Here is a 13,649-nt window from a genome sequence, read left to right as displayed (position 1 = left end):
TATAGAAGTTGTTAAGCTCTTATTCTCTCTCTCCCTCTTTCCTTCTCTCTCGTATACACATACAAATGTAATTAATTATCATTATTTTGTTGTCATTATAGTCTTTAGTTGATGCTCACAGTTACCAGTTCTGTGACATCTTTTTAAAAAATATTGTGACCTATTGTTTGTGCTTCGTATTAAGAATTATGGAGTCATAAATCTATTTTAAAGTAAATTTAAAATAGAAAGCTCCATAAAACATTTAATTTGGAGATCAAACAAAATCTGTACTCAACAGGTCGATTAAAACCTTTATTGTAAGTGTACAATATTATTTTCTCCCCTTTTTTTGAGTGTAAAATTTTCAAAGAAAATCTGACTGAAATTGAGCAAATATATCTTCCAAATAACTTGCTTGTTCGGCTTTTAGAAACTAAGATTTTTAAACATCTCATCCAAAGCCGTGCCCCCAATGTGCATTCAAATATTAATTAAGGATAGATTTATGTTTATTTTAATTTAGAAGAATTTACGCGACAGGAAAACTAATTTCTTACAGAGGGAAAAGAAAATAAATTCTTCCCATCATTTAACTAGCATCAACCTTTATTAACCCAATCTAAGTATTTAGAGGCTTTCTTTTATAGCTTCTTCTGATTCAGATACTTACTGTATTGCTCTAAAATGACTTGGTAATTTGCCAGATATCAGTCTCTATAAACATCTGACTCCTTGCATATCAAATTTCACTTCGTTACTTAACTGTACAAAGGAAAAGAATTCTTCCAGTTCAACTGGTTACCACAGTCAACATAATTAACACCCAAAGAAACGTTAAACAAATGAAATTTCATTTGGTCTATAATTTTCTCAATTGCCCAGTGCATTGGCAGTGCATATTATGTGCTAACAGCTTGTTTTCCTCAACGGACTTCTTTTTAAAGCGAGCTGGTTGGTGTTTTTGTTGAACATTGGCTGCCCTCTAGCGGACTACACTGTTCTCTTAAGAGAACCTGTCAAGTCAAAAAGAAAAGTCAATTTCTAGGTGGAAGTGACTAGTCTTCTTTGGTTTTGTACTCTTGTTTTTCATGGACTGTTGCATTCAGCACAGCCTAGCCTTATACCTTTGTTGGACCACGTTGGTGAAGACAGCCTTTGAGGCAACTTTGATTAAAAATAGCATTAGAGGGACCTCTGGCGGGGCTCAGGGGTTGGGCGCCTGCCTTGGCTCAGGTCATGATCCTGGGATCCGAGATCAAGTCCAGCATCAGGTCCCTGCAGGGAGCCTGCTTCTCCCTCTGCCTGTGTCTCTGCCTCTGTCTTTGTCTCTCTGTGTGTGTCTCATGAATAAATAAATAAAATCTTTAAAAACAAAATAGCATCAGATACTTCTAAAGAGAGCATGTTCAAATAGGCTGAACTCATTGACAGCTTGTCTGTTTCGGGGTTTCTGAAATTCATTCTAGATTTATGATGACCCACGCTCCCTGCTTCTAAGACGTGCCCATCCTCATTTTCATTTTTCTTGCTGCAGATGCTACAACTGCGGTGGCCTTGATCATCATGCTAAGGAATGTAGCCTACCTCCTCAGCCAAAGAAGTGCCATTACTGTCAGAGCATCGCGCACATGGTGGCAAACTGCCCACACCGAAGTGCCGCGCAGCCGCCGGCCAGTTCTCAGGGAAGACAGGAGGCCGAGCCCCAGCCGCCGTGCACCTCGGTGGCGCTGGCCCGGGAGCTGGGGGGGGTGCAGGGCTGCACCTCACCACCCTTCCCCCCGGAGGCCAGGTTCGAGGTCTCAGAATGGCCGGGCAGGTCATCCCAAGACGCTTCCTCAGCAAGGGCATCTGCAGTGCCGGAGGAACCAAGCAAAAAGGGGCCTTCTGTTCAAAAAAGGAAAAAGACCTAACGCTTCCTCTTCAGTGGATCGCTTTCTTGCCCCGGTTGGGAAGTCTACCTCATGCAAGTACAGGGGAGCAGTATTTCACAGCAGCAGCTGACTTGGGATTTTTAAACTACTGTTAAGGAACTGTGAAATTTTTTGGGTTTTTTTTTGTTTTTTGTTTTTTGTTTTTTTTTAAACAGACAAATCACTCTAAAGCAAATTACATTGGAGCAGGGTGTCATGTGTGATGTCCTTCCGAGGATGAAATACTCTGGGTATCTCTGTGTGCACGTGTGAGAGGGAGAGAGCCTGAGTCTGTGTGTGTAGGAGGATTTCCTGTAGGATTGTAGACATATATATATAAAGCGAATTTGTCTTTATATATGTGTGTATAGAGATAGAGGCACACACCCTCCCTCACAGAATTGGACATCCCCAAGAATTGCAAACCCATTTGAAGCATTTTTAGATGGTTTCAAAGATAACCCCTGGAGGTTTTTTTTCTATTTTTTTTCCTTAAATTCCACTCCCTTTATATTACGTAAAAATAAAAACATGACTGTTACTTTTTGTGTGAACCAAAGGCTACTTAGATCTCAGAGCTGCCAATCATATGGTACTAAAGGTTTTAAGTCATCAGTTCTCCCAAGTTTGGGATTGCCTCTTTCTCTTGATTCTCTATAGAGTATTTTTCCCTACCCCCACCCCTTTGAAGGCAGTACCTTAACTCCACATGCCTCCCACTGCCATAAGCTTTTTTGAATCTGGGATACGTAACTCCAGAAGAGACAATGAATGTGTAATTTCTGTGCCGATATTTCAATGTTCTTAATTCATGCATTTTGATTGTAAATTAGATGCCTATTAAGAAAAATGAAAGGGGAGGGCAGTGTTTAAATGTGTAGTGACTTGATTGTTACCAGCTCATCATAATCTTTTACACGTTGTGAAGTTTTTAAGGGATTGTGGCAACAGCAGCTTCCCTTGACGAAGTCAATCTGAACCATCGCTGTGAGCAGGGGCCTCCTTCTTTACTACTGAAGACTTTGGAGGAACACTCCAGTCGTTTGGTGTTTTTTTTTTTTTTTTTTTTTTTTTTGGGCTGTTTTTCCCCCCTCCTAGTGAGTTATCTGACTTGTTTCAAAAACAAAACAGCACAGGTAAGAATAAAATACTGGGGTTGAGAATGAAAATGAAGTGGCCGTTCATAATCATCGCCCAATATGTGTACCCTGTGGGAGTATCCTGAAAAGTGCAGTGGCAGGTGGCAGGCAACTAGTGATGGGCCTGGGGCAGAGGTGCCGGGGCCTCTCCTACCAGAGAGCTAGGAGTATTTCATATACTAAGACTGATTTTTATGGAGGTTCCCTTCATTACTCATGCTGAAGTAACCTAAGTAGTGGTTTCAGATGGACATTCAGTAATGGGGTTCGAGCCGCTTCTCAGGTTGGTCCTCAGTTATGTGACTGACTAAACTGGCCTGGGACCAATAGGAGGATTGGTCCCATTAGGTTTCAGTCATTAAAAAAAAATATATATTGGTGTCCTCCTGGTTCTAGATGTTATGGGTAAATTTCTGAAACATCTCCAAGAAGGTACCAATTAGTGATAATGCTTAACATTGGCAATAAACAACGTTTTGTATGAGCCTGTTGGTGTAAGCTCAGATAATCAAAAAAAAAAAAAGAAAAAAGAATAGCATGAGTCAAATGAGACCTATTCTGCTGAGCAGCTTCTGCTCCTTCCCGAACTTGTCCTGCCCTGGGGGGTCTCAGGCAGTTCCTGGGGTTGCAGCAAGCAAGCCAGCGTTGTCGGGGAGGAAATGCCTCAGGCTGGGCCTCCAGTCCTTTATAGCTCAGCTTGGATTCCAGGACAGTGTTTGTGAGACTCTCCATGGTATATACTGACATATCCACGTGCTGTGATGCAAAGCATACCTTTGACGATATTGAATGTGATATATAGCTGTAGAGAAGTACTTCCTTGCCTTATGTGAGGATTGTAAGCTTATTTAAATTATGTAGACAAATCAAAGTGGCATTGCTTAATTTTTAGCAGGCAGAATAAGCAGGTTAACAGTAAAAATGCAAAACATTAATAAGTCACTTTGAAAATCCAAACCAAAGTTCCTTGACCTTATAGACCTAGAAAATTATGGACTTGAGAATTGGACATTCCCTGTTTACATATAAAAAGTTCAGAGCTGAGATCATGGTTTTTTTTAAAAAAAAAAAAAGCATTTTATAACTGGACCTTATGGGTGCAATTTAAAATCATTTTAAGCATCTTACCAGACTGAACTAATAGCACATACCAAACCTATCTTATGATTAAAAGCTGGGGTTTATTTTTTATATAAGAATATTATCACTATTACATAACATACTCAGGACAAAGAACTTTGCTCAGGGAACATACCATATAATGTTGTTGTTGTTTCTTTACAGAATAGTCTACAGTCCTGCTTACTCAAAACAAACCAAATAACTTAGACCTTTATATAAGTATTATGTACTGATGTTAGTAATAACTACCTCTGAGTTTGATCAAAATTTCCGAATTTCAGGTATCAGCTTTCCTATTTTTATTTCCCGTGAAAAGTACTCTAAAACAAAATTCCCAGACTCCTTGCATATGTGAATATTCTTGATGTGAGCACATGTCCATTTCCATGGGTGAAATACTCTGTTTACAGCAAAAGGCTACCTCATAGTTGATGCATAGCACACCTTTATGCTGCTCCAGCCTTACAGTGGCTGATAATTCTCTGGTACAGAACCTTTTAATCTATGTTATAGATAGCAATTCACAACTAAATGTTTCTAACAAACACTTGTGAATAATGACGCATCTCATTTAGTTAGCGAAGTCTCCAAGCATTTCTTTAAAGTTATCATGTATTTAATGTAAAGACTTATGGGCACCCTTCCACTTAAGCAAAACAAAACAGAGGCAATCTTGGAAATAGCTGCTTTGCCCAGAGGTCAAGGGCAGGAAGGGGTAGCAGGAGAAGAGGTGGTGTGTGAGTGTATTCCTGCTGGGCAAAAGTATAAAGGATGCCAATCTCCATTTTTGTGTCTGTGCTGCCCTGAGGCCAAGCATATTTCAGCATTCTTGCCCTAGGCACATAACTAACTAGCACTGGCTTGCCAAGGAGTGAACGTAGAGCAAACGTGCAATGCCATTTTTAGCTACTCGGGAGAAGGGTCTGTGTGTGAAGCATCCAGTTTACAGGGGTTACTACTAAAGGGTTGGGCAGGAGGTCTGTGAATTAGTTGCCCCTTGATCTCACCCCCCCATGTCAACACAAATGTAACTCCTAAGAAAGATGCGCTACCAGTCTCTTAGCCCCGGGAGCTATTCATTACTACATGGCAGATTATAGTAGAAACCTTTTTGTACTTGCATTTCTAGTCTTTACTAGAAGACTTTGGATGTATTTTTACAACTGAAACATTTTAAAAGATTTTTACCTGCTTATAACTTGGAAGTTTGGCGTGCAATGTAGGGAAGAAGATCAAAGAAACATCATGTTCTTAACATCGGTCCATCTATTATCGTAGGATGTTTTAATGCCAATATTTTAAAATACCCTGGCCCAGTTTTATTTTGCACCAGTGTGGCTCCAAGTTACTGCTAGTTGTATTTAGTTTGTGAATAGAAGCCCATAAGTGTTAATAGACTTTGTAACATTCTCTGTAAGATGAATTATACAGGACATGGGAAATCTCATTAAGTCTTAAAGTTAATTTAAATTAATTTATCTGTTTTCTCTAAGAAATGTTTATCATAAAATATATATGTGTATTTCCCCTTTGGTTATAAAATTTGGGAAAGTGTGTATAAGTGCAGCTGCACTGACTTTAATTTTCTAGATGTCTTAATGAGATTTATTTGTTTTAGGGAAAGAACAACTCGTGGAGAGCATCAGGTTCTGTCTTACATAGCGGTCAGCAGCCTCTTTAAGATGTGGTGGTTGTGTGATCTGTGTCATAGTTGTCCAGTTAGAGTGAGAGGTTGACCTATGAGTCGTTCTTAAATCTTCTATTTGGAACAAAGCTGCGAAGTTAATGGTAAAGTACTGTACTGTGAGAAACTATTACAATATTTAATACATCTGTGGCTTAACACTTGTGTTACCAGCTTGAAAATGATGGTGTTTACTACCTCTTGAACTACTTAGTGTCTGTCAACCACTGGCACCCACCACCAAGCTGGCTTTAATTAGTATGTGTTGCTTTTTGGTATTAACAACTCTAACCATACTAGAGACCAAAGTGAACACTGATTTCTGTATGTCTTTAATATGGTGTTTTATCTAGTGTTTTTAAATTATCCTGTGTAGTATTTAGATTACCTCATTGTCCATTTTGTTTACAAGTGAAAAAACAGAACACTTGAACTACGTGTTTTTAAAGGACAAAAAAGGAGTAGATGTTTGGAATGGCATTTCACTCATGTACAGTCATCTTGATGGACTAGAGTACTGTTTGCCTTTCTGCAGACCATGGATTTTATATTCTCATTTCATGCCTAATGTCTTATTCTGTCAATTATGGATATTTTGAGGTTTAAAAAATTACTTGATTGAAAAAATAAAACCTATAACGTTGGCATTTATGATGAGTTTTCGAGATTCTTCGTGATTTGTATGATCGTTCACTTACAAGAATGGATAAAAGGCCATTTGGGCAGTATCAACACCTATCTGAACATAAGTAGTTTTAACTTGACCTTCGGATATCAGTGATTATAAATATGGAACTTAGGACAATACAGGTGGTGAATACATTCGCTCCAAATACATGAGGAAAGGGGAGTCCTGTCCTCCAGGAACCATCCTACATTAGCTAACCTGGAGCATGCAAGTGTGTGAGTCAAGACACATGCTTCATGCGGTCGTGAAAAGTGGCCTGAAAACAAAAATGTTCAAAACTCCTTTGGAAAAACCATTTTAGAATTTTCCTACAATATTTTCAAAACCATTTTAGAATTTTCCTACAATATTTTCCTCATAATTTTAAAGTGTTTGAAAAGGACAATCAAAGCCGGGTTATACCAGTACCAAATATCTAAAATGTGAATGTAGATTTATCAACCTATGTATACAGTATTGGCGTACTATAAAAATAATTTGATAAAAAACTGTTGTGTTCTATAAATTGACCAGTCCGACAATTAAATTCATTTTCATTTGTGTTCTACAACTGGATGATTCACTCTTCCTTTCTTTTTCTTTTTCGTTGGGTGTGTGTGTGGGTGTGTGTGTGTGGTGTCTACTCTGGCGCCTGCTTTTTCTTTTTTATTATGGTAAAAAGCACATAATTTACCGTAGCTGTTTTTTTAAAAAGATTTTGTTTATTCATGAGAGACACAGAGAGGCAGAGACAGGCAGAGGGAGAAGCAGGCCCCGTGCGGGGAGCCTGATGTGGGACTCGATCCCGGGACCCCAGGATCACGCCCTGAGCCAAAGGCTGACGCCCAGCCGCTGAGCCACCCAACGTCCCCATAGCCATTTTTAAATGTGCAGTTCAGTAGTATTAAGTACTCCACCTTGTCATGCAGCAGTGATTTTAGAATGTGAAGATCTCACAAATGCTCATGAGAGAGTGATTGCACAAATATTTCATTGATGGTTATTTGCTTCCTTGGATAATTATTATTTAAAAGAGCGTCTTTGTTATATAAGAAGCCTTGTACTTTACTATAAAGAATATGGAGAGCCTTGAAAGAAAATTAAAAGAGTAGATAATCTTCACTGCTTGGAAATAACCAATGAACATTTTTTATCAATTTCAAACGTGGAAAACCTTTAGAAAAATGCATAATCCCATCACCTAGAAATAACCATTAGTATCTTTTTAAGTTTCTTCTAATTTCCCAATAATATATAGATAGATTTTTAAAATAAAATTAGGGTTTATTAACTATGATTAGGAACTTAACACTTTCCCATTAACATCATTAAGTGGTGTGCCCTATCAATAAAAATCCTTCAAAAACCAATGTTTTTGATAATTGCATGTGTGGTTTGAGGAAATAAGACTCCAGTGGAGCAGGAGGGATGGGCTTGGTTTGGATGGTGAAGGAAGAGAGTCTGAGACAGAAGAAACAGCAAAAACAAAAAACCCGGGAGTCAAGGCTAAGCCGTTCATGTTCAGTCAACCAGCAAAGAGATGAACTTGGTGGTACTGATGATGACAAAACGATTTTATGAGTGTGTTGGAGGCCAACCCGGGTAGCCAGGAATTTAAGGGGCCACCAGCTAGCTCTGAGAAAGGAGAAGCAGAGGAGGTGAGCACCCCACTCACCCCCAGCTTTTCCCTTAAGGGCACTTTCCTGATTCCTGAGGTACCACAGAATGATAAAGCCTCAAAGGGAAGCGGCATTCTTGAGCTGAGGAAACAAACTCAGGACTTGCTGGAACAACAGAAAAGGGAGAGACAAATTCCAGGGAGGAAGGATCCCAGAAACGGGATTTCCCAAAATCTTCATACAGATTCAAGTCATTGAATAAGAAGACTCAGTAGAAAGAAAACAGCCGCTGATGAGATGAGGGCCACAAAGTAGGATGAGAAAGAGGTGCCCAGAGAGTAAAATTTAAAGAAGTGCTGGAGTTCCAGGGTGGTCCCTTGGCCGAAGCACCTCCTTTGTCTCACCTGGGCCTCTGGCTGGGAGGCTAACGGAGTGAATGGTGCTTTCCTCCCCCCATCCCCCGCTGGAGGAAGAGATTGAATTTCAAGCCTCAGAGTTAACTGGGCCTTGGTAGATACCCAGGCTGGGCTCGGTGTCTGTATTTCAGAAAGGCTAACCTCTAGGAATGAAGATGATGCCCGAAGAGTACAGATCCTACACTAGGAGAAGGGCAAAGCTGAAGTAGACCAGCCCTAATAAAGGCTCAAAGTAACCCTGGATGGGACAAAGGTGATAGCTGGTACACCTACCTACCTAGTGAAAGAAGACAACCCTCCTTGGAAGAAGATATCCAGAGCTGCTAGAATTTTCCATCGACAATGTCCAACATCCAATTTGAAAGTGTGAAGCATGCAAATGAGTAGGACCAGTTGACTGGACACAAAGGAAAACCACAGACCTCAAAACAAAGGTGACAAAGCTAGTGCAAATATTCTACAAGGATTTTATTTTTTTTTTATTCTTTTTTATTTTTTCTACAAAGATTTTTAAAATGGTAAATAAATAGAGAAGACATAAAAGTCAAATTTTAGAACCAAAAAGCAGAGTAACTGACAATAAGAATTCAACAGACGAATGTGACAGCAGGTTAAAAGCAACAACAAATGACTGAAGACAGTATCCAGATCGATGGACAGAAAAATTTTAATGGAGCAACCTACATGAAATCAAGCTTCAGGAGGTTTTGGGGGCGCTTGGGTGCCTCAGTTGGTTAAGTGTTTGCCTTCAGCTCAGGTCTTGATCCCAGGGTCTTGGGATCGAGCCCCACATCGGGCTTCCTGCTCAGGGGGGAGCCTGCTTCTCCCTCTCTCTCTCTCTTTTTTTTTTTTGGTAAAGATTTTTAAAATTTATTTATTCATGAGAGACTCAGAGAGGCAGAGACATAGCAGCCTCCCTCTCCTTCTGCCTGCTGCTCCACCTGTGTGTGCTCTCTGTGTCGAATAAATAAAATCTTTTTTCTAAAAAAAAAAAAAAAAAAAAATTACAGAGATTTTAAAAATAGCAACACAGTAATACCACTTCTTTGAAATGGTTATGAAGAGAATAAACGCACTGCAGCAAGCCGGAAAGGTAAGAATTAATTTTTCAAGATGAAAAAAAATTAGCTTCTTTTGTTTGCTGTTTTATTTTATAATGGGGAAGCTCCCAACTTAGAAATAATGTGGAAAAGATGTATGTTAAAATTATTACAATTATTATAAAGTTGCTTCCTGAACAAAATTATGTTACTCTAGTCTTGCCTCCCAACTTTCTTGCTAAAATGGTAGCTAGAAGCCCTGTTGGACTTCTGCTCTTTGCTTTTATCCTTGAAGGAGATCTTTCCCAATCTGTCATTGTGGGTTTGAAACCTAGTGAATCTGACGATAAAACAGGCAGAAGAAAGTCAAGATTGACTGTGACACCAGGGGAAAGCAGCCCTTTGCTTCAATACCTTAATAGCTTCCTCCTGTGACTTTGTCATTTACTCTTAAGGATATAAGTACACACTTGAAGGCAGAGGGAATCCAATGGGGAGAGAGAGGTGGAAGGTTCTAGAAGACTGCCTAAGAATGGAACCACTGGGACGCCTGGGGGGCTCAGTGGTTGGACGTCTCTGCCTTTGGCTCAGGGCATGATCCCAAGGTCCTGGGATCAAGTCCCGCAGCGGGCTCCCCGCGAGGAGCCTGCTTCTCCTTCTGCCTATGCCTCTCATGAATAAATAAATAAAATCTTAAAAAAAAAAAGAAAAAGGAACTAGTTTCACGAAAATGTGGGGAAAAGGACCTCTCACCACTTTCTTTTGCCGTTTTGGAAGGCTCTAAATGACCATTGCATTGGCGCCGGGGGTGGGGGGCTCACCCAGATAATTTTGCTATGATAATTGAGCTCCCTAGACCATCACTGAGCAGCTGTGGCTTCAGGTGATGGGAATATTTATAAATGCTTAAAAATACACAAGCATTTTAGGCTGGTGCACCCACACGCTCACTTGGAGAAGTGTGGTTCACTGCATTTGTCCTCTCCCGGGGAGTTACGCTGGGGAAACAAATGAATGAGAGCTAGGAGACAAGCCACCTGAAGTACAGGAGTCCAGGGTGCTTCTGTGGTTAACACTTGTTTTCCTTTTTTTTTGTAACAAAAAAAACAGAATGATAGAAAGCCCCAGAATTCTAGGCTTTCCTTGTGTGTACACAGAGAGCTACTTCGTCCTACTGACCCCAGTTGTCACCTCTTACATAAGCTTTTTGTGCGAACCTTCATATGAAGCTTTTGCTTCGGAGGCTACTAAATAAAAAGAAAAATTGCTTATGCTCCGATCTATCATTTTGTGGTAGATTCTGCTCCTGTCTTCTCATTATTCTCTTGAAATTGATTTTTTTTTCCTCTCAAAAACTGGGTCCCGTTGTCTGTTTTACTCTCTAGAAGCAATAGAAATAAATTTTATTTATTTACTTATTTATTTATTAATTCATTCATTCATTCATTCATTCATTCATTCATGAGAGACAGAGAGAGGCAGAGACATAGAGGGAGAAACAGGCTCCCTGCAGGGAGCCCGATGTGGGATTCGATCCCAGGACCCCAAGATCACGCCCTGGGCTGAAGGCAGATGCTCAACCCCTGAGCCACCCAGACACCCCGAAACAATAGAAATTTAAAGGAAAACCTTTTACTGCTACTCCAATTTATTTTGTCATCCTCAATTTAGAAATCAACATGTGTTACCCTTTATAATCCTCCCCCCAACACACACACACACACTTTCTGAAGTGGTTTTAGGTATCTGGAAAATGGTCAATGTTTCGTAAAACAAGATTTCTGCTCTAGAAGTTTCCTACCTAGGATACGTGTGCGTACTTTGTTTCTAAAATTAATCAACGTTTCTTGAAGATGCTATTTTCTGAAGGACAAGGACCTCCGTTTCTATTGAATTTCGAAGCTGCTTAGCATCTGTAGCTACTTGCCTGCTCCAGGTTTAAAATGTCTTTATAGGTACCAACACCAACCTCGGCGGTGTTGCTGGTACCCCCATGTGACGTGGTTAGTTTTGCTCTTTTGTCCAGACAACTGGACTCCCCCCCCCCCCGCAATGTTACAGTAGCAGCAATGCTGCAAACTCCCAGCACAAGGGAAAACAGCTTAAGAATCAAACCACGTTTACATCTGAATTGGTTCAAGTAGATGTCTTATTGATGTGTGGTCCTTTATTACTGCTTTTCTTCTATTATTGTGTTTTCTTCTTAGAAGTGTGGCCTCACTGCTAGCGCGTCAGGTATTTCAAGTTCTATTTATCACTTATTTCATGTAGATCATCGTGTCACACATTCAGTCCATTACAGTTACCTCTACACTGGCTCTTCAACTTCCCCCTTTTGCTTTGTGAAATTAATTCTGTACAAATAGTTTTCCTTTGCTAGTCCAGGTATTTCTGTAGCTAGTCCTGTGTTAATGTTGCTTTTGCCACGCACCCAAACCAATCCATTAAAAACAACAATTAGAATCTAATTACGACCACCATTAACTTTCTCAAGGTGGAAAATTTGAAAAACACGAAGGAGGGCCTGAAATGTGAGGAGCTGTTGTTGAAGCGACCTGGAGGTGTGTCGCGGCCTACTCCGTCTCCCTAGGTTGGTGTTTTCCTTTTGTTTGTAAATACTGTATGACATTCATAAACTGGTGGGACACCTCAGACTGCAGGGAAGATCTAACATAGAGCAGAGTGGTCGGAAGAGACCCTGGAATATCATTTGGCCAATATTCTAGATGAATAGAATCCACCAGATTAACCCTGGTGGTTATTCTCCAAGCCTGCCACAGATTCAGCATGTTCCACTAGAACCGCGTCACACGGTTCCACGTCTCATGGTTTGTCTCCCTCTCTGATGACCATTCAACCTTCCCTCCCTTCCCCTATGATCCTCTGCGCTGTTTCTTATATTCCACACTGTGCGTGAAACCATATGATAATCGTCTTTCTCTGATTGACTTACTTCACTCAGCATTATACCCTCTCGTTCTACCCATGTCGATGTAAATGGTAACATTTCTTCCCCTCTGATGGCTGAGTAATATTCCGTTCTTTATACATATCACATCTTTTTTATCCAGTCATCTGTCGATGGACATCTGGGCTCTTTCCACAGTTTGGCTATTGTGGACATTGCTGCTATGAACATTGGGGTGCAGGTGCCCCCTCAGGTCACTACATTTGTATCTTTGGGGTAAATACCTGAGGGTTGAAGGAGGGCAGGTGGGTGGGGGGATGGGGTTAATTTGGTGATGGGCATTAAGGAGGGCATGTGATATGATGAGCACTGGGTGTTATTCTTAAAAAAATTTTTAAAGACTTTATTTATTCATGAGACAGAGAGAGAGAGAGAGAGAGAGGCAGAGACACAGGCAGAGGGAGAAGCAGGCTCCATGTAGGAAGCCCGATGTGGGACTTAATCCTGAGACCCCAGGATCACTCCCTGGCCCAAAGGCAGACCCTCAACCGCTGAGCCACCCAGGTGTCCCTGAGCACTGGATGTTATATGCAACTGACAAATCATCGAACGCCAAAAAAAAAAAAAAAAAGAAAAAAAAAAAAGAAACAAAGAAAAGAAAACATCACAATGACTAGATGTTTCAACCCAAACCCCACCTCTACCCAAAAACAAAACAAAACAAAAACCAGCAATAAAAACAAACTGTGGGCCGGGATCAGATTATTTACGAGGTCTCATTTGGAAGTGCATGTTAACAACCTCTAGTGCTTCTTTTTTTATTATTATTATTATTTTATTTTTTTTCTAGTGCTTCTTTTTAATTAAAAATTATTTCTGAATGGAGCGCAGTCCCAACTACAACTTTCTCCAGGGCGTATGGAAAAGATAACCTACGTGACATAATAACACAATATAAACAGCATGTCCTAATGTAGCCCATTGTACAATGGGTCTCTGGAAGTGTAAAAAATTCTTCTGATTAGGGTGGAAGTCTGACTTTTCCAAGAAACCGTGGAACTGTAGTTTAGTAATTCTGATTAAAGACCAAGCATTGACGCATGTCAGTTGCTGGACGACACCACCAGAGGGCACTCTTCACTCTCTTTCTGAAACTTCCACC

General features: G+C 40.3%; 1 protein-coding gene across 6 annotated transcripts in view; it reads left to right on the top strand.

Moving 5' to 3' along the window:
- LIN28B (lin-28 homolog B) overlaps positions 1-6,488 on the top strand; it is a 134,894-nt gene extending 128,406 nt beyond the window's left edge. For all 6 annotated transcript variants that reach the window (XM_072831939.1, XM_072831944.1, XM_072831943.1 and 3 more), the window contains one exon: positions 1,517-6,488. In XM_072831939.1, coding sequence (XP_072688040.1) covers positions 1,517-1,892 — 376 coding nt within the window. In that variant the 3' untranslated portion in view covers positions 1,893-6,488. The remainder of the gene's footprint in view (positions 1-1,516) is intronic.
- The last annotated feature ends 7,161 nt before the right edge of the window (positions 6,489-13,649 follow it).

Source organism: Canis lupus, chromosome 7 (assembly GCF_048164855.1).
Source record: "Canis lupus baileyi chromosome 7, mCanLup2.hap1, whole genome shotgun sequence".
NCBI classification, from domain to species: Eukaryota; Metazoa; Chordata; class Mammalia; order Carnivora; family Canidae; genus Canis; species Canis lupus.
This window is presented reverse-complemented; position numbering and strand designations above follow the sequence as displayed.